The sequence below is a fragment of the Hyperolius riggenbachi genome, chromosome 5 (assembly GCF_040937935.1).
Source record: "Hyperolius riggenbachi isolate aHypRig1 chromosome 5, aHypRig1.pri, whole genome shotgun sequence".
In the NCBI taxonomy this organism is placed as follows: domain Eukaryota; kingdom Metazoa; phylum Chordata; class Amphibia; order Anura; family Hyperoliidae; genus Hyperolius; species Hyperolius riggenbachi.
This window is the reverse complement of record NC_090650.1, coordinates 109,523,283-109,543,342: the sequence shown is the minus strand read 5'-3', so window position 1 is coordinate 109,543,342 and position 20,060 is coordinate 109,523,283. Positions and strand designations below refer to the sequence as shown.

Sequence of the window (20,060 nt, the reverse complement as noted above, 5' to 3'; positions counted from 1 at the left end):
GAATCGGAACAGCCAAATTCTGTTTTTGTTGAAATGTGATAATCCACAGGCAAATACAGAATTGTGTGTTCTGATCTTCATGTTCCGAAGGCATTTTCTATTGAAGTCAATGGTACTGATTTTGGCGGTTAATAGCAAAGCCCCCATATATGCTGAGGTATCCTCAGAAGTGATCCAACAACAGTATCCTGTAAGGAGATCCCAAAGAAATCCCAGCATGGCCATATAGCCATAGACAGCTTCTGCATCTGTATTGCAGAGGCTGGGAATGCAGAAACTGTCTGGCTTCTGATTCAGCCAATTTTGCATCTCATTCATCTTCCCTAATGGTGATATTTTGCCACTAGGTTGCAGTATTTGATTTTGCCTTGGTGAGAATAGTAGACAATAGATAACATGCAAGATTTGACTTAGAGCAACATGTTTAGAGGCACACCATGCATGTTGCCAGTTCAGGTGGTAGCATTACAGTCACAAAGTGGTCACAGTTCAGTGCACAAAAGTAACAAGCTGTTGAGCAGAACGTGAAAACAGATCCCAGATGTACACATTGGCTCTCCTCTCCCCCAGCTGGATTACAGAAGCAGCTGCAGCCTTGTGCTCTGACTGCAGCCATAGCCAAACTGCTCAGCGTGCCAGGCGGAAGCGGCCCCAAATTATACAGCGGGCACCACTATAGCCACTAATTACATAACAGTCAAATTAACAGGAATGCCTTGGTACCCTTTGTACTTCTTTTGCCCATACCAATAAGCAGTAGGCACAAACCCAGGTCAAAAGCAAGAGCAGGAACACAGAGTAACATGAAGATTAGAAGATACAGGAAGCACAGAAACTCTTTGCTCCTGAATGCAGTGAACGGGACTTATACTGGCCACCTGAGAGATTCATAGGAGCATGCAGACAGCATGCTAGGTACACCTCTATTGAAAATAAGCCTTTGATATGAAGACAGGCTGGAATAGCACCTCATGTGTGTGTGAAGCTTCTGGCTCCAGTGACTTTCTAGGTAGGAGCAAACAGCTGATTATTTTAGGATTTAGGATTCACTTTTAAACTGAAAGGGAGGTGTTAATTTAGATAACTAATATTGTTCTATGGAAATCTTCCTTGTTGTGAGATCTGGGCAATGTCAAGTAAGATATTGGCCTCAATTCACTAAATTCATGCTGGAGATAATAAGGCAAGAGAAAACTTACCACCACACACCGATATTGACTTATTAAGGTATAGAGATATGTTTTCTCAGCGAGAGCATTAACTTATCACTTCAGTCCTTAAGTTACCTCCTCTGTAGTTATTTCCACATGCAGTTAATAAACAGCCTGTCTTTAACTTTAGAATCCGGGAGTTATTTTAAGGATTGAAGAGTTAACTTTAGAGAGCTCACCTTAACTTAAAGACAGAAGAGTTAACTTTAGGTTTGCCTGAAGTAAAATGTTTCCTGAATACTACATGCCTTATCACCATGGGGATAACTCTAGAAATGTTATTAAAGACAAGAGATAAGCTTAGTGAATTTAGGCCATTGCCTGTTTTAATCAGAAATCAGGGGCCTGAGCCTCTACGGTAGCCATGAAGGCCTGACAGAAACCCCAAACACAATGGTCAAACCAAAGTGAAGACTGTGCGGAGTTGCTGGTTGCCCATTAGAAGCCTCCTTGGGTCAAGGAACGCTGGCTAGATATAGCAGGCATTGGTGTAAATTAAAGTCAACCAAAAACTTGCAACGCTGCCTCGCGGTAGAAGTGAAATTCCAAAGACTAAGGGAAAGAAGCCCCACAGAAAATCAGTGTGCCTGGAAGCTTTAGGTGGCAGCCCCACCACCCAATTGGGTGCTGAAAGCTAATTACCTACACACCTTAAACAGGAACTTACCTACACACCTTAAACAGGAACAAGGATTGAACTTCATTCCAATCAGTACATGATACCCCCTTTTCCATGAGAAATCTTTGCCTTTTCTCAAATAGATCATCAGGGGGCTGTATGGCTGATATTGTGATGACACTCCTTCCACAGTGTCATGTCATTGACCAAGGTCATGAAAGTTTGCTGTCGGCAAACCTTGTTGCATTGTGGGAAATAATGGATTTTTCCAAATGCCAAGCAATACCTCTCACTGTGCATAGAAGTCTCAGAAACAAACATTCCGTACAGATCACCTGGCAGAACTAAATATGTCACCACCAGTGATATATTTCAGAATGTAAATCAGAGAAAGGAAAAAATGTACAATGGGCAAACACTGACTAAATATTCTTCAAATTAATATTGTAAACAATAAACACTTTTATTATGTTTTTTTTTCACTACAGTTCCTCTTTAAATCAAATTATTACTGAAACTAATGTCATTCTAGGTAACTGACAAGTAAACAACTGAGCTGTGTTGTTTGTTGCTTTCAATTAGTTTTCATACAATTTTATAGTCATAGTCACAAACAGTTATGTTATAGAATTCAGTCTTCTGACTATAAAAGCTGTAAATGCCGTAGTTATTTCTATCAGAGACTAGTCTTTCTTTCTTTTAACGTAATCTGCTCATAAATTCATGTCTTGGTCTCTGCTAATATTACACTTTCTAATGTATAAGGGCTAATGCATGTGCTTGTTTATATGTGTTAGTAATTGTTTTGTCATGCTGATTTATAGACCACTGCTGAAATTGAAAATGTTGATGCATGATTATTTATAAACCGCTGAGTTAATTAGTGTAACACATCTTATAATTTTCATTTAAGTAGCCCACTTTCTGTGATCTGTTTACTGTTAGTATTCAACATATTCCTACTTTAAACCAATAACTTCCATTTAGCAATACATTAAATTATTTTTTGCAAACCTTCATAAGTGATCAATCAATGGAAATAAAAATGTTACAGAAACAAATGTTTGGAAATACATTATAATAGCTTAACATGGGTAAATTAGCAGCCTGTATGAAATTTTAAATAAGTAATTTGCCTTAATGGTTTCTATTATGGATGATTACAGTGTATATTCATGTGCTGAAGTTCTTTCACTGATAGTAATCAAAATGATGAAGGATGCTTTGAATATATGCTACAAATCATATCTCCAAATTTATACCTCCAGCCCAGCACCAGAATATAAAAATAGCTCTAAGTTCAAAAATATTGAAACATTGAACATTATTGAATGTATCAACAATGTTTAATATAATCCCAAAGTTGCAACAATGCCGCCAGGCAGCACAACAACTTTTTGGATGAAGCACCAAGGTTCTTGCAACAGACAGAAGCTTGAGAAATCATTGTGCCTGTGACATTATTATACATTTAGGATTTGTAGTTATTATTGCAGATCGAGGATGTATTCAGCAATTTGAAATGTTACAATATTTTTTAATAAAAAAAATCATAATATGTTTTACAATTATGCTGTTTTTATTACCATGGTTTTGTTTGTACTATTTTCCTTTTGAAAATAAAAATGTTTTCAAAATAAATATTTTTTGAATAACAAGCTATTTATATATTCTTGGGTCAGTCCAGAGATATATTTTTGGAGATTCAGTAACCCCTAATAATCAGCTGTAGTGGACAAGGCAAAAATCATCAAATGAGTGCTATGTACTTAAACCATAGATAGGCCTGTTATTGATGTTAACCTACTGTGAATTTCTAGACCACAACTCTGCTATGGTTTAGTACCCAGAGTTTGCCACATTGCATAAAATTAGGTTTTAAAGTATCAAACACTGGCAATTTTTGATTCACACATTGATCATGAAGTGGGCTTGTTTTAGTTATTATAGTGTATTGTATTACATTGTCATTTAAATTAGAGTTTTGATTAGGTTGCCTGAAAACCTCCTATTTTTGGAAAATTAAAGACTTCCTGTTTAAAATTATTGTAATTAGCCGTGTCCCATCCATGATAGGGCTACAATATTCTCAGCTACCAATCAGGTCACCCACCATAGTGATAGGCCAATGGCAAGTATTATGACAAGAAATGGCATAAGTAATCATGACCATCAATAATCATTGGTATTTAAAAAACCTAAAATGTTATGTACTAATACATTTAAAAAAAAAGAATAATAATTGCACTTATACAATTTGCAATTTGGGCTTTAGTAGTATCTCTAAGCTTAAACCAACCTTGGCATTAACTTTAAACGTAAGCATCCTATTTGTTAGAAAATGCTCTACGTACATTTACTAGCTTTGCACTAGTCTTTTAGTAATGTAATTCTATTAAAATGATCTTTTTGTCTCATTTTGCAGCCAGCTACACATTTCTAAAATTCACTGTAATCTTAAATTGTATTTCTTTTTAAGCATAAAACACACCGTGTCCAGAAATTACCCTCTTTAAGGATAAGAAATTGACTGCATAGTGTAGCCTCAGTTAATTTCTTTGCAACACTTCATCAAATTTGTGGCAAACATTGTGGGGGCTGGATTACACTGCAAGAGCTTTTTCTAGGTGCTTATGATTTTAAAAGCTCTTGCTAATAAACACTATGGGCCATATCCTATTCAAGGTGATAAGTAGCTTGCAGATGCGAGCTACTTATCACCTTGCCATCGCGCGAGGATTACCGGCAAATCCTACTGCCCATATCCTTCACGCGATGGCCGATCGTTAGGGAGCATTACTCAGGCGAAAGCCTGAGCGATGCTCCCTTTTACCGAGCGATGGGGAGTGAGGTTTATGCTGTGGTGCTGTCCATCAGCACCACGGCCTCACTCCCCACACATGCACACTCGCCCGCCGAACATCGCCGACATCTTCCGCCGCAGCATCTGGGGGTCTCCTTTCATAAGGAGACCCTTAGAGCTCCCTGTCGGGTCGCCGCACAGTTTAGAAGCCCCCGCGCAGCTCTGCAAAGGCTAGCCGCCGATCACCCGCCGCCTCTCGCCGCAAAATCCGTCACGTAATTACAGTGTATCTAACACTGTAATTACTGTCCGCATAGAAGGAGCCCGGGCAAAGCATCTTTGAATCTGCAGCCGGGCTCCCCATTGGTCTGCTGTCTGAGCCATTTTATTGGTTTAGACAGCAGACCAATGGGGAGCCCGGCTGCAGATTCAAAGATGCTTTGCCCGGGCTCCTTCTATGCGGACAGTAATTACAGTGTTAGATACACTGTAATTACGTGACGGATTTTGCGGCGAGAGGCGGCGGGTGATCGGCGGCGGTACGTATGACGGGGAGCCTTTGCAGGGGGCTTCTAAACTGTGCGTCGACCTGACTGGGAACTCTGGGGGTCTCTTTATTAAAGGAGACCCCCAGATGCTGCGGCGACAACGTGCGTTAGCTAGTTAAGACCTGCTTTTTGCAGGTCTAAGCTAACGCTCATGTCTGAGCTCATGTCATGATAAGGGTAATTGGATTCCGTGGTAAGAACTCGCTGGGCGATTATATCGCCCAAGCGAGTTCTTTTCCGCCTGGGGGGGGTCTAAAGTTTCATTAGATTAAGCGATGCCCCATCGCCTAAGTTAAGAACTCGCCAGTGCTTAGTGCTGGTGAGTTCAGCAATAGAATATGGCCCTATGTGTGTGTTCTCACTTAAGCAATGTGATTTTCACCCCTAGCATTGCATTAGAAAGAGCTTTTGAAATAATTAGCACTTAAAAAGCTCTTTCAATGTGAACCAGCCCATAGTCACTCTGTGAAATGTCTGCAACTCTGCATTTGGCTTAAAAAAGGCATTTGCAAGCGCGCAGCGTGGATGGCAGCATAAGGAGGGAGCTCCTCACCTCAGCCTGAAAAAGCGACGTATTGCAGCATGCCCGGTGAGGCAGAAAACACTCTCCCCGACCTGGAAGAAGAGATGGAGACCTCTGGCACCCCGCAGCAACCGACTGACCGCCCGCAGCGGATCCCGGAGATGTTCTCACGGAGGAGGCCCAGGACCCAAGATGGCGCCGGCAACCCGGGGACACGTAAGTACGCATTGCCTGTCCGCATCCCACAAGCCTCCCATTCACTTACACAGGCCGTATGCGGACGGAATTCCGCATCAGCGCCAAAATCCACATCAAAGTCCGCATCACAGTCCGCATCCAACTGCGCCCCGGCCTCAAAGACCTCCTCCCCAGCGTTGCCTTCCAGCCCAGCCGCCTCAGACGAGTCTGAGCCAGAGACCACCTCTCCCACCTTCCTCAGCCCTGCCAAATCCAGGCCCAGGATGTCGGGTCCTGCTGACCTACCTACAGAGGCTGCTGTACCACAGGCCCCTGCTTCAGGCCTAGCCTCCTTGCTTACTGCCATTCCGGTCTCGGATCAACCAATTGACCGTGCCTTCCTGAAAGATCTGATAATTGCCCTAGAGTCTTCTATATCAGCTAAAGTTCTCTCTATCACTGACACTTTGCACCGCTCCCTGGACGCCTTGGGATCCCGCACGTCTGATAACGAGGACAGCATCTCTCTCTTAATCACTGAGCACAATAAAACTGTCAGCACAATAGACCGTCTCGATGTGCACAATGAGGCCACACAGCTTAAGATCGCTGATCTGGAAGATCGCAACAGAAGATGCAATTTGAAGTTCCGTGGCATCGATGAATCAGTGCCTAACACTCAATTGAAAGATTTTCTGATTGATGCGGTGAAGTCGGCAATCCCTCAGTACTCTGACATTGAATACACTATCGCACGAGCCCACAGATTGCCTAAACCTGCCTATCTACCGGAAAAGACTCCCAGAGACGCTATTGCATGCTTCCAATTTTATCACGTTAAAGACTCTCTTTTATCCTACATGAGACACCACAAGAAACTTCCAGATCCTTACAGCAACATCAAGGTCTTTTCTGATCTGTCCCAATATACCTTGCAGAAGCGGCGATCCCTGGCCCCTTTGACTTCCTACTTACGAGAACAACAACTGCCATACAAGTGGGGCTTCCCCACAAAGCTTTTGATCCCGCACGGCAGCAAGGTTCATCCGGTCTCCACACTGGAACAGGGTGTCACCTTTTTGATCTCTATAGGTCAACAGGTCTCCCTGGCCCACCTCGACGCCTATCGGAAGCAGCCTTTGAATAACCAACCTCGAGCCAGGCACTCTGCAACTTGAACAGGCTGGGGTGGGCTTCCCCCTTAGCGCGCAAGGTTCCCCAGCTTTTTGTCCTGACTGTTTTCGAGCTTTATAGCTCGCAGTTGATCCCCCCCCCTCTCAGTGTGGTCCTGAATATGCCACTGAGAGTTCCTGGGCCTTATAGTGATAGGATGGAGCGGAGTGTTTGCCCAGTGAAACTGTTTCGTTTGTCTGCTCTATTGCAGTTACTCTATGTTTTCTATCTGTTTTGTTGTTTTTGTTCGTTTTCTGAAGATGTTATTTCTTGTTGTTTTATTGCCGCGAGAGCCCATTATATGAAGTTTGATATGTTATGTGTCCTATCTAACTTGCAAAAGCTAACGCAGACTCTCATCCCATGCCTAGGTCATTTGATTTGATCACACACAACGTCCAGGGTTTAAATGAACCTGTTAAACGCAGGAAAGCGTTTCAGCATTATCAGAGCCTCAAAGCCTCAATTATTTTCCTCCAGGAAACCCACTTTGTTCAATCCAAAACACCCACCTTCTTACATAGATCATACCGAAGAGCCTATTTTGCTTCGTTCACCAAAAAAACTAGAGGAGTGGCCATAATCCTTCATAATTCCGTTTCATTTACTCTGATCGATTCCTATGAGGACCCAGAGGGCAGGATTTTGATTCTCAAGGGTATACTGGAGGGTAAACCAGTTACTATGGTTAATTGTTATGCTCCCAATGCCTCTAAAACAGCATTCATTCACCTTCTATCTACACAACTAGAAAGACTGGCCTCTACCCATCTGATTGTTGCTGGAGACTTCAATGCCGTAGCAAACCCCCAGTTAGATAGGTCAGTTCAGTCCCCATTTGCCCAGACATTCCCGAGAAAACTCAGCAGGCTCCTCTCGAAATCTAATGTGGTAGACATATGGAGAGCACATAATATCGGCTGCAGACAATACACCTTTTTTTCACACCCTCGCCAATCCTACGCTCGCTTAGATTATATCTATCCTCCTATACTCGCCTCCAACTCCTCCACATCCGAAATTGTTACATGCTGCTGGTCTGACCATCATATGGTCCAGTCCACTTTAATCGGTTTTGGGCTTCCCTTTGATCCTAGTAATTGGAGGCTTAATGATTCTCTACTAGCGGATGAATCAGACAGAATGTCCGTGTTGGGTGAGTTGGAGGAATACTTCTTTTTTAACAATGCTGACAATACTTCACCTATCCTTAGATGGGCGGCCCACAAACCGATCCTGAGAGGTGTGTTCATAGCTAAAGCAGCCAAAGCTAAACGACTTAGATCCCAAAAAATCTTTCTGTTATCAAACGAGCTGGACTTGCTATCTAAACGACACGTCAACTCTATGACTAGCGATATACTGCACGAAATCAATTTAAAACGGACTGAGCTGAACTCCCTGTTGGACTGCTCCCATGCTAGGGCACTGAAGTTCTCCAAGGCAAAATTTTTACTTAGAGGTAACAACCCTTCTACCCAATTTGCCCGTAAGCTAAATCAGTTTTACAAACCCCCTCATTCTTATAAACTCAAAAATTCTAGAGGCACCGAGGAGGTACTACCCTTTAAAGGTTTCGAAAATATTTGAGACTTTTTACCGTGACCTTCTAGGTACAGAGATCTCCACCAATATTACAGACCTTAAGACTTGGCTGAACTCTTTGAATTTACCCTCATTGACATCAGATCAATTGACATCCCTTAATGCTCCGATTACACCTTCTGAAGTCCTTGACTCTATTAAAGCTCTCCGTTCGGCCACTGCCCCTGGTCCAGATGGGTTCTCCCCTATATACTATAAGAAATTCGCCAATGTTTTATCTCTCCCTTTAACCTCGATGTTTAATGCTATACTCAAAGGCGACAAACTTCCCTCAGAAATGCTTTTAGCTAATATGTCCCTAATCCCCAAACCCGATGCTGACCACTCCTCCCCATCAGGCTTTCGTCCTATTTCTATCCTTAATAATGATATCAAGTTATTTGCTAAAATCCTGGCTCTGAGATTAGGCTTAATGGTGGGTGACCTGGTGGATCACACTCAAACGGGATTCATCCCAGGTAGACAAGGCTCTGATAATGTTAGATTGGCCACTAACATTCTCCAAGATGCTGAGCTCAAAAAGTCTAGATTTCTGATGTTAGGTCTAGACATCAGCAAGGCATTTGATTCTGTGGGTTGGCAATACCTAAACATTGCATTGGAAGGCTTTGGCCTGTCGGGCCCCATACTTACTGCTGTTTCGGCCTTGTATGATTCCCCGTCCACAGTGATACGCATCCCCGGAGCTTCTTCTGCTCCTGTTCGTCTTCAGCGAGGCACTCGTCAGGGATGTCCTCTCTCCCCACTGCTGTTCGCTCTAGCTTTGGAGCCTCTGGCGGTGGCGATTAGACAACACCCAGGTATTTATGGCTATGGTGTAGATAATATTAAACTGTCCCTGTACGCAGACGATGCACTCCTGTTCCTGACCAGATTATTGACCTCCATTCCAAACCTATTCCAATTATTGGATCTATTTGCCAAATTCTCAGGTCTTAAAGTCAACTCATCTAAATCTGCCGCCCTTCCAATTAATCTTTATCCCCAAACGATCAGTTGGTTAGACTCTAATTATGGCTTCAAATGGCGTAATTTCAAATTCAAATACTTAGGAATCTTCCTCACGCCTTCCTATAAAAATCTCTATGGGGTTAACTTTACTCATACAACAGATCATATTTCCTCTCTACTCAAATCCTGGTCGCAATATAAGATCTCATGGCTTGGTAGATGTTTAGCATGCAAAATGATCATTCTCCCCAAATTATTATACCTATTTCGTATGATCCCTATAACCTTATCTAAGAAATCCATATCTGTTCTGCAATCACGGATTAATAAATTTATTTGGGATGGCAAACTAGCTAGAATCCGTGCTCGGGTTCTTTATAAATCCCCCTTACAAGGAGGTATTGGATTACCAAGCCTATGGCACTACTATCTGGCTGCTAAACTTAGCCAAATATTAGATTGGAACATAAATTCTAACCCCCCTGCTTGGTTTCAGTTTGAATCTACCTCAATTTTCCCCTTCCACTTATCCTCTTTGGCAACAATAGTTTCAAAGAAAGATTTGAAATCCCTTTCTGGCAGGAACAGGATTGTATCGGTACTATCTAAGCTATGGATCTCAATAGCCTCCCCATACAAGCTTATGACCTTTCCCTCCACCAGGACTCCTATCTTCGGCAACCCCCATTTTGTTCCGGCTTTTAAAAGTCCGCAGTTGTTTCCCTGGTGGAGGGACAAAGGCCTCACCACGGCCAACAAATTCTGGATCAGAGATGTCCCAATCACATTTAATATGCTTCGCTTTGGACATGACGCCCCCCTGGGTGAGGCGTTCAGGTTTTGTCAAATCAAACATTTTTTCTCGTCCATCTTCCCTACACTCCCACTAAATGACCCCACAATATTTGAATCCTTGTATTTTGATTTCTCCCGACGTAAAGGCCTTATTTCTACATTATATGCCATGCTGCTTAGACAAGATGATGAGAGTAAACTACCGTACATGAGAGCCTGGGAGCAGGACTTGGGGACCCAGTTTGATCACACTGAATGGTCTCTTATTTGGACAGCTGTTTCTGGAGTGGCTAAATCAAATATGGTCAAAGATACAGCGATTAAGCTAATGTGTCGGTGGTACTACACACCAACTAAAATTCACAAAATCTATCCCTCGGCCTCCCCACTCTGTTTTCGAGGTTGTACTGAAGAAGGAACCCTTCTACATATTTTTTGGGACTGTCCTACAGCCCAACGCTTCTGGACGTCATGGAAATCTATGGTTCAAGACGTCTTCGGCTTCCCGATCTCCCTGACTGCCCCCCAGGCTCTCTTGTACGTTCCCAACGATGACGTCCCTCGAACTTTTAGATCACTCTACAAATACATGCTGCTGGCCGCACAATGGTCGATAGCCTTCAAATGGAAATCCACTGACTTAGATCTTACTCTTGCTACCCATCGTCTAGACCTAATGATGCTGATGGACAAAGTATTTTACTATAGTATAGAGAATGTGACACGGTTTAATACCATCTGGGACCCTTGGAGAACGCATAGACATCTATAGCTCTCCCTGGACGTTGACTTGTGTGTATATTACTCGATCCCCCTTTTTTTCTTCTATTTTTGAGTATAATGGGCTCTCGCTGTCTGATAATGGACATATCCATTGTTTTTTCTTTTTGTTTCTGTTCTTTATGGTTTTTATGTTTTGTTTTTATAGTATAGGTTGACGGGAGCCACATGGTGTATTACTAAATATGGACAATGACTGATCCCTAGGATCTCAGTAGGAGGTACTGGATACCCCATTTCCTAGGTTGAGCGGTCCAGCTAACTGCTCTATGCTCCCTTATACAGACTTGTTTGATGTATAGTTGATGTTTCTGAACTAGTTTGCCGTACTTCACTGCACTGTTGATTTATTGATATGCTTAATAAAGCTTTTAATAATAAAAAAAAAGGCATTTGCCTGTTGAGCTCAAGCAAGAAAAGCATAACAGCCCTGCATCCTCAAAACCCAGCTGATTTCAGGAGAAGGCAAAAAAAATTCCTTTATGTGGCTCGATAGCTTTAAAAAAGGGTACAAAATTCCCCCCTGACACTTACAATTGGGGGAAAAAACGTGTTCAACTTTCCACTATTTACTATTTGACATATAGGTAATGATCTATATTTTGTTGTTTTAGGAAACATGCAATTCCTTTTTAAGCTAACTCATTGCAACTTATTTTGATGCAAGGGTATGCATTTTCGTCTAGTCGCAAGGGCTAACTAAAAAAATCCTGTTTTCCAAACATACCATGCAATGCATAGAATTGAACTACATGAATTGCATTTTTTCCTCAACAACAAATACATTTATTTTTATCTAGCAAACAATATCAGGTGTTAAAAAACATATTAACCTAGCATTAAGAAAGTGTTGGCAAATCATTCAAATAGGTTCTAAAGCTGCTGCACAAATTAATTGTAAATTGAGGAAATGTATTTACTTTGAAATCATTCAAAATACTTGAGAAATTATATTGAAAAGAATGGTGAATTAAATGAAATTGCAGTTTCAGTAAACACATAAGGGAACAAATGAGTTTCATTCACATTTTATTTGCTGCTTGTTATGATACAAAGTAACACACTACACAGGCAAGTGTAGTGTTCCATTTACTGATCATTTTACACAAATTCCATGCAAAAGAAATTCCACGTACTGTACTTCAGTAACACAACATTAACCCTTACAGAACCAAATGGTTTTGTCCCCCAAAAATTGTATATTTTCATCTACAGTCATGTGGAAAATAAGAACTCCTTATGAAAGCATATGTGTTTTTGTAATATTCTTGGACTAATAGGTATTTAATTTAAATGTTAACAATACTGGTATATTTAAGTAATGTAATTACTTACAAGTAAAACAGAAGAAAATAATTTTCAAAATCTTTTACAAAAAAATGCATTTTCTCATAAGGAATAAGTCAGGACACCCCACATTTATTTCCAACTCCCATACAGTATACTGTATGTCACAGATAGCCATGATACAAATAGCTATTGAACTTTGTATTTTCCTGTTCAGACATGAAGCTTTTAAAACATTACAGTAGTTACATATTCAATATAATCTGAAATATTTGGGGAAATGAGTACAATTACTAGCGAATATTTACTTATGCAAATACATGGAGTCATACATTTTTATTATGTAATTGTTAACATTGATAACTGAGAAAGTAGTGATGACCCACAAAGAATGTTGTTTGTGGAGCTTAAATAAGGCTATTTTTGCCAAACTGGATGATATTTCCTACAGGAGTTACATGTCTGTCACTTACACGCCTTCCTTTCTTATTAGCATATTTTTTCTACCCCTGTTTATTCCACAGTTTTGTCTACAGATGATTGGTTTTGGATTAGTTATTCTCCTTATGGCAGTGGAATAGTCCATCTGACAGAACAGTGTACACTTGAATAGATAGGGCATCTGGCATTTATATAGATCCTTGCCAGGGAGTGCTTTGAAAAAAATAAAGGAAAACTTGAGGGGGATAGTCTATTTTCAAATCTGTCTGTCCTCTTAAAAAAACCTCAACTTGTCACTTGTTCTTTTCAGATATATTTCCTTTATGCTCAAAGTGGTTTTCTGCTTCAGATCAGTGATGAGCAGATGCAGATATTCTTTCGCATACATTTTCATGAAAGTGATGTAAAATTCTACTTTTGAGCAAAAATGTCTTTGAAAATCATTTTGTAATTTGTTTGTGGGGGTTTTTTTGTATCCTTCATGGTTTTTGTTTTCAAATTTTTGAGGTAAAAATTACCGATTTTTCAGTTTTGTTGTGAATTTTCACATCACAAAGACATTTTTTTTTCTTTGACCATATTGCGAAAATACAATGTATTTTTGCTAATATTTTCTTGAAATTGAGAATAGCATTTTCAATGTGAAATTGACTTTGGCAAAAATTTGCAAGCAACACTGCTTAAGATTCTCTTTGCATCAACATGAGAGATTGTTTACATAATTTTTTTTACATGGTAAAAGACAAACAATGAAATACCAGGTTTATAAAATGAGACCATTACCTCCAATTAGCATAATACAAATGGAGAATATCTTTTCTGCATCAGTATTGGCAGAGACATTTCCAAATCCAACGCTAGTTAGGCTGCTAAGCGTAAAATATAGGGATGCAATGTATGTACTTCGGATGGTAGGACCACCTTGGGTATTATTGCTATAGAATGGTGACTCCAGCCTTTTCCCCAGTTCATGAAGCCAACCTATCAAAATAAATAAATGAAAGCAAAGTGAGAAAAATCTTCTGCAATACAAGTTTCAAGACAGAAAAGTTCATAAAATTATTTGCTGAATTTATTTTAAAATGTATTACAGACTTGCCAAGCTAAAACAGATGATTCCAAACAAATTAATACAATGGTTCACTCTCAAACTTCCATAACTAAATTCTATAATGTTTTTGAGCTGAACACTTACGTAGTAAAATGTGACCATTATAAATAAATTGCATGTAGTAAAATTAAAAAAAAACAAAACATTTAACTGCAATAAAATTATAAAGCCAAGCGTAACACATGTGCCAAAGATTCTTTAGTCAGATCATAACATGCTTGCCCATCTTGAAATGGGATTTCCAGCTTAATTTAGTTGTAGGGTTTATCGCTAATTTTTTAATTTGGCATACAGGCTTATAAGCTGGAGAAAAGTGACTCCAAAGCCCTTTATTTAGTTCTCATATAATACTAGCTGCCAAATAAAATTCTATTGTGTGTTTTTTTTTAATACCTTCAAGACAATAACCCAGTTGTGTAAAGCCAAGGAAATATTTAAATTAATTCACATTTTTTGAAATGTGTGAAAGAAGAAAATAGAAGAACCAATATCTAGAATGAAAAGGAATAGGATAAACAGTATACTTTTTAAGACTGGGAAGAGCATAATGAACTAAGTAGCACAGGAATAACATTATGCACAATGTAACCATTACAAAGAGATTTACAAAGTTATCATGTCATACAGAAATGGCAGCGTATCATAAGCAACACAGTATTAACAAACACATTTAATAGATACTTTGATTACAGTCACTTTGACATAGATTTACACATCTAAACAGTTATGGGTCATCAATAAATAAGAAAATGTGAAAATGAAGCATAATGGCCCATTCAAGCCCATGTCAATGTAAACTTACACCAATATACTACCATATATAGACCTTTTATTTTTCTAAATGCTTTTGATGCAACTTGTAATGAATGTAGGCCATGTTACCAAACATAAATCATACTATTATATTGTATATAGGAATCATAGCCAAAAGCTTACTCCTTTTCTTCTAAGTTAGCCAATAAATGGTATCATCCTGGTTCAAAACTTCTTGCTTTTACTGATGGCTAACATAATACAACAATCTACTGCTTCTACTATATTCTGTTAAGCTTATTTGAGGCAACATTTACAAAAATAGCAATTACTGGCAACCATATTTATTTGTGTATGTCAGCTATCTGCTTTTCATTATTAATGGTTATGTAGAACTGACTAATAACTGGAAGCATGTAAAAAAGTAGGACTATGTCTGCTTGTCCAGCTGCACTCATATGGTGTAATCAGGACCCTCTACATTTCATCTACATTTTTAATCAAATATGCACAAACCAAAGTGATTAAATGCCTAACGACTGCTCCACTCCGATTGGTGTGAGCAGCGTGGCAGCCCCAGGACCACTCCACGCCAATTGGCATGAAGTGCTGGGGCCGGAGATTGCAGGGGATCGCGTACCCCGATGCGTGCGCATCCCCGCCTGGGCCTCCCTGCAGCGATTGCCAATAGGGACTGTTAGACTGTGAAACTGCCGTCTAATAACACTGTACAGTGCTGCAATCTAAGGCAGCACTACACTGGGGACAGCCGTGTGACATGGCTGTCCCCTCTGGAGGCAGAGAAGCTATCCGCTGTCATAGGCTGAAGCCTATGACAGCCGATCGCGATAATTGGCTGGCGGGGGAAGGGAGGGGGAAGAAAAAATATTTAAAAAAATACACTTATTTATTAAAAAAGAAAAGAAATATTTGTATAAAAAAACTAACATCCTGGGAGCAATCATAGCCCACCAACTGAGAGCTCTGTTGGTGGGCAGAAAAGGGGGGGGGATCACTTGTTTGCTGAGTTGTACGGCCCTGCAGCGAGCCCTGAAAGCTGCAGTGGCCTATTTTGCCAAAAATGGCCTAGTCACTAGGCCCTCAAGAGGTTAAGAAAAGGAAAAGCAAATTTATTAGGCATGCTTCTTAGAAATGGGAAGTTAAAACTGAGCATGTGCTGAAAGATATGCACAAATAGCGCAAAGCAATCAAAGCAATCACTAGTTTCAGAGATATACAGACGTAATATGTAGATTGAGACTTTTCCTGTAAAAATTGGACTTTAATCCCCTCCCTCCTCTACCTTCTTGATGTCTTTGCTTGTTGAAATCTGCACTGTTTGAAGCATTTATGAAACAATTATATATTCTTGTAAGCACATTGGCAGAAAAAAAAAATACTCTCTAGTAAATTTCAGTGTGTTAAAAAAACTACAGAATCTGCATTTCAAATTCATTACAAAAATCAAAAGTGTCTTTTTCTTGAAATGCCTTTTCTGTTCTTTACATTATTCTGACTCCCACAATTCCTGAAGATGCATAGATAAGTCTAGTTTTTAAATTGTACAGTCGTTAATTAAATGCTTGCCCATTGCTATTGTTACAATAGTCAGGTCTTTAAACTGTGTTTTTTTTAATCTTATTCGGTTACAAGTGTTATTTATTTAAAAAAAAATGTTTGTTTTGAAGATTATATATTACTCCTAATTTTTGTATACTTGTTAACAAAGTCCAACAAGTTAGTTACCTACATTTTTGATCTCTTTATTCTCCAGACAAACCATGTTTTGCATTACAAGATGGTACTAGAAATGTGTGAAGTTTTACTTATACATACATCATGTTTTCTTATATCCAATATTTACTGCATCTCATAAGCAACCTTATCACCTTGATAAAATAAACTGATACTGGCTAATAGTGTTTACAGAAGAATGGAGAAGGTGCAGAGAATAACATTACCCTACAAGTGACACACAGCCCTTCCATCCACACTGATGTTATTTGAAGTGAAATCTAATAAAAGAAATGCATTTTCTTCTTGCTTACAGTGTCATTTATAGTTAAAAGTGTGCTACTATGTGTACTGGTGCAGCACAATTCAATTCACTGACATTATTTACACATTTCTGTTGATATTTTTGATTTCAACCGCACCAAAAGATGTTACAAGATATATGAACTATATCAGAATTTAAATATACTAAAATGTATATAATTGCATATATAAACAAATAATTATATTATAAGGATACAATAAAAATAAAAATAAATTGTATATAAGATAATAATAAGTATAGACACCTCACCCCCTTTTATAACACCATATAAACCTTTATAATAATTTTTTTCCATTGTGCCTTTAACAATGGCTATATATACATACTAGGAAATCTTAAAGAAGGACTTCATGGTGCATTACATATAGGTATTTGCTAAAATTATTTCAGTTATAGGCATTGCTAAAATTATATTAGTTATTCCACCCAAAAGGTTCTAAGTGTCTTCTTTCTTTTGCTTGTTTTCTTTTTTACAAGAGTACGTAACTAGTTTTTTTATATTCTATATCCTAGCATGAGTCTGAATGCCATGGGTAAAACCTCAATCTGCTTCATGAGGAACTAGTCAAAGAATTAACTTAACAGGTCAGGGAGTAGTTTTGCAGCTAACAATATTAAAAGTATAAAAAGCTTAACAAAGAAAATAATATTTTCATTAGGTGCTCATTAACCTAATTAAATTGTAGGAGCGCTTCTTTAGTTAAGATTAACATTTATAGGTCTAAATTCACATACATTTATGTAAACTGTTTAATTTTTATTTTCACATACTAAGTACTACTAATTTTATTTTGAACAGCATTTCTTAGATATGAATTATTAAGCTCCCATTAAAAGGTGTCATAAGAACATAAGCTTTAGAATTCAGACTTCAAAGCAAAACATTTTAGTCTTAACTCAGCTTGTAAATTGTTGTTCACACTTTGTCAGCAAAAAGCTCACAAACAAGTCAACATGACATACGGGAATAATGCGCAAACATTCATGACAAATGTAAACAAAATAATCTTTCTGATTGCATTTTTTTAATGGTCAGCTGTCTCAGGTGTTTTTATCCTGAGAATAATTTAAGAAGTAATATCTGTATAGCTACTTTAATATTCACTTTCATGTGTTTGATGTAAACTATTAAAATGCAGCAGTCTGCAGTCTTTGTGTTTGAATAATATGGAGTAAAGGGAGGATGTAAGACTAGATATTTCTACTGTACTTTAATAAACATTTTTCCTATGTGATAAAAAATATGTACTGTGGGTTTGGGTTTCATTATTATTATATATCATTATAAATATCAATTGGGCAACTTTCTACTTTAATATATAAGCAAACATTAGGATAAAATAAGGCACTTACTTTTAGGGCGGGTTTTTAGAGCCTTAGATTCAATGCTGTTTGACACATTTAGCATCCACTTCCCGGACCTATTTGTTTCTTCTTTGTGAATACACCCAGAGAAACAGGAAGGGGAAAAAAGATGACAGTAGTGTAATAAGGATTTAGTATATTTTTGTATTCTGTATTTTATTTGACATTTTTCTAATTTGCTACATTTTCATATGTATTTTTTTATTTGGGATAATGCTATGATTTCCATCAAATAATATTTTTACTAGTGACTTTATATATGCAGTACCAAAGCATTTTTTAAGTATGTTGGGCTATATAAAGGGATTGATCTACTTTATATAGCAAGCAAATTCTTAAAAGTAGAACTGCTTTAGAATTCTTGATACTATATTGTAAAAGCTGAAATAGATTTCAATGCCTGCATGGTAGTTAGGGGAAACAGTCTGGTGTTCCTTCTAGAATGATCTATCATTAGGGAATATAGAGGAAGCTTTTCAAGAGTTACCATGCTATTGTCTCGCTACTTTAAATACAGTCATAAAGATTCAATGCTTACAACAGGGAAACTCCGGACTGTATACATATGGCTTAGTATGTAAGCTATTTGAATAAATATGGAACCTAGCTGCTTAGGTGACTTTGGTGCCATACTAGTATGTGCATTAACATTCAGTTCACACATTAAGAATACAGTAGTCACCATACCTGAATTCTTCATTTTTCTAGTTTCAAAACTTAATGAGAATCAGGAAGAGGCTTCTGAATTAATACTAATTTTAAGAAGAACTCCATGAAAATTTATTTAACTGAGCACCAATGGAAACATGTATAATTTGCAAAGATTTCTTGCGCCTCAAGCTGCAAAGTTTTAAATTAATATTCCTTCCCAGAGCCCACATTACAAGAAAATCATCAAAGATAGTTGCTTCGGGCACCAGGAAGTGAAATCAGTGTTCAGTTACATCATTTCCTGAAAGGCCAGGAGTTAGAAACTGGTTGGTAAATAAAAAAAAATCCTTCTCAATATCTACTACACTGAATAAGACTAACAAATGTACTTTTCTACACAAAATGATGTATTTTGATATGGGTGCTTACAGTACTGGGGAAGGTAAGGGAGGAAGGTAAGTATGTGATACCGCTATAACAGACCCATCAGTAGTTGATACAGAAGAATTATGCTTGAAATAAAAGATAGCTTTTTAAAGTGTGTCTTTCTTATGCTGGATGCACACCATGCGTTTCTGCGTTGAATGCGTCCGTCGATACGCGTCGATTCGATTATTTCCAAGCATTTCCGAACGCATTTCGATGATTTTTAGGTCGATTGCCATGTAAAGTATGGCAATTAGACCTAACGATCCATCGAAGTTTGAATCGGACATGTCGGAAATAATTGAATTGATGCGTATCGACGGACGCATCGAACGCGGAAACGCATGGTGTGTATCCAGCATAATAGACATTTTCAGGTTAAGGGAAGATAGAATTGATGTTTGTACAGAGACTCCCCACAGCCTGCAAACTATTCCTCTCTGTGTGTAAAGCCAGCCTACATCCTCCTGTACAGAACCTGCAAAATCTACTAATCACATGTGAGTACACAAATATGGTATATATTTTAGAAACTATTACTTGGAGAAACATGTGACTCCACTTCATGTTCTTCTCCAGTCCATCTCCTCTTCCATATGATCACACGTCTAATTCTTCTCAAACAATATACATTTATAAGAAGAAATAAGACATTATATCCCCCTTATTACAAACCAATAAACAGCTTTAACCTAAATTGGCAAAACATAATACCCTTTCAAATTGTCAAACATAAGAAGAATGTTTATGAACTCATTAATTAGTAGACTTTACAACTGCAG

General features: G+C 38.6%; 1 protein-coding gene across 1 annotated transcript in view; it reads right to left on the bottom strand.

Moving 5' to 3' along the window:
- The window catches only part of LOC137519710 (potassium voltage-gated channel subfamily H member 8-like), a 115,514-nt gene extending 97,244 nt beyond the window's left edge, over positions 1-18,270 (bottom strand). Inside the window, exons 1-2 of the mRNA XM_068238679.1 lie at positions 18,190-18,270; positions 13,697-13,894 (exon numbers count right to left, since the gene is read on the bottom strand). Coding sequence (XP_068094780.1) covers positions 13,697-13,894; positions 18,190-18,244 — 253 coding nt within the window. The 5' untranslated portion in view covers positions 18,245-18,270. The remainder of the gene's footprint in view (positions 1-13,696; positions 13,895-18,189) is intronic.
- Between the last annotated feature and the right edge of the window lie 1,790 nt (positions 18,271-20,060).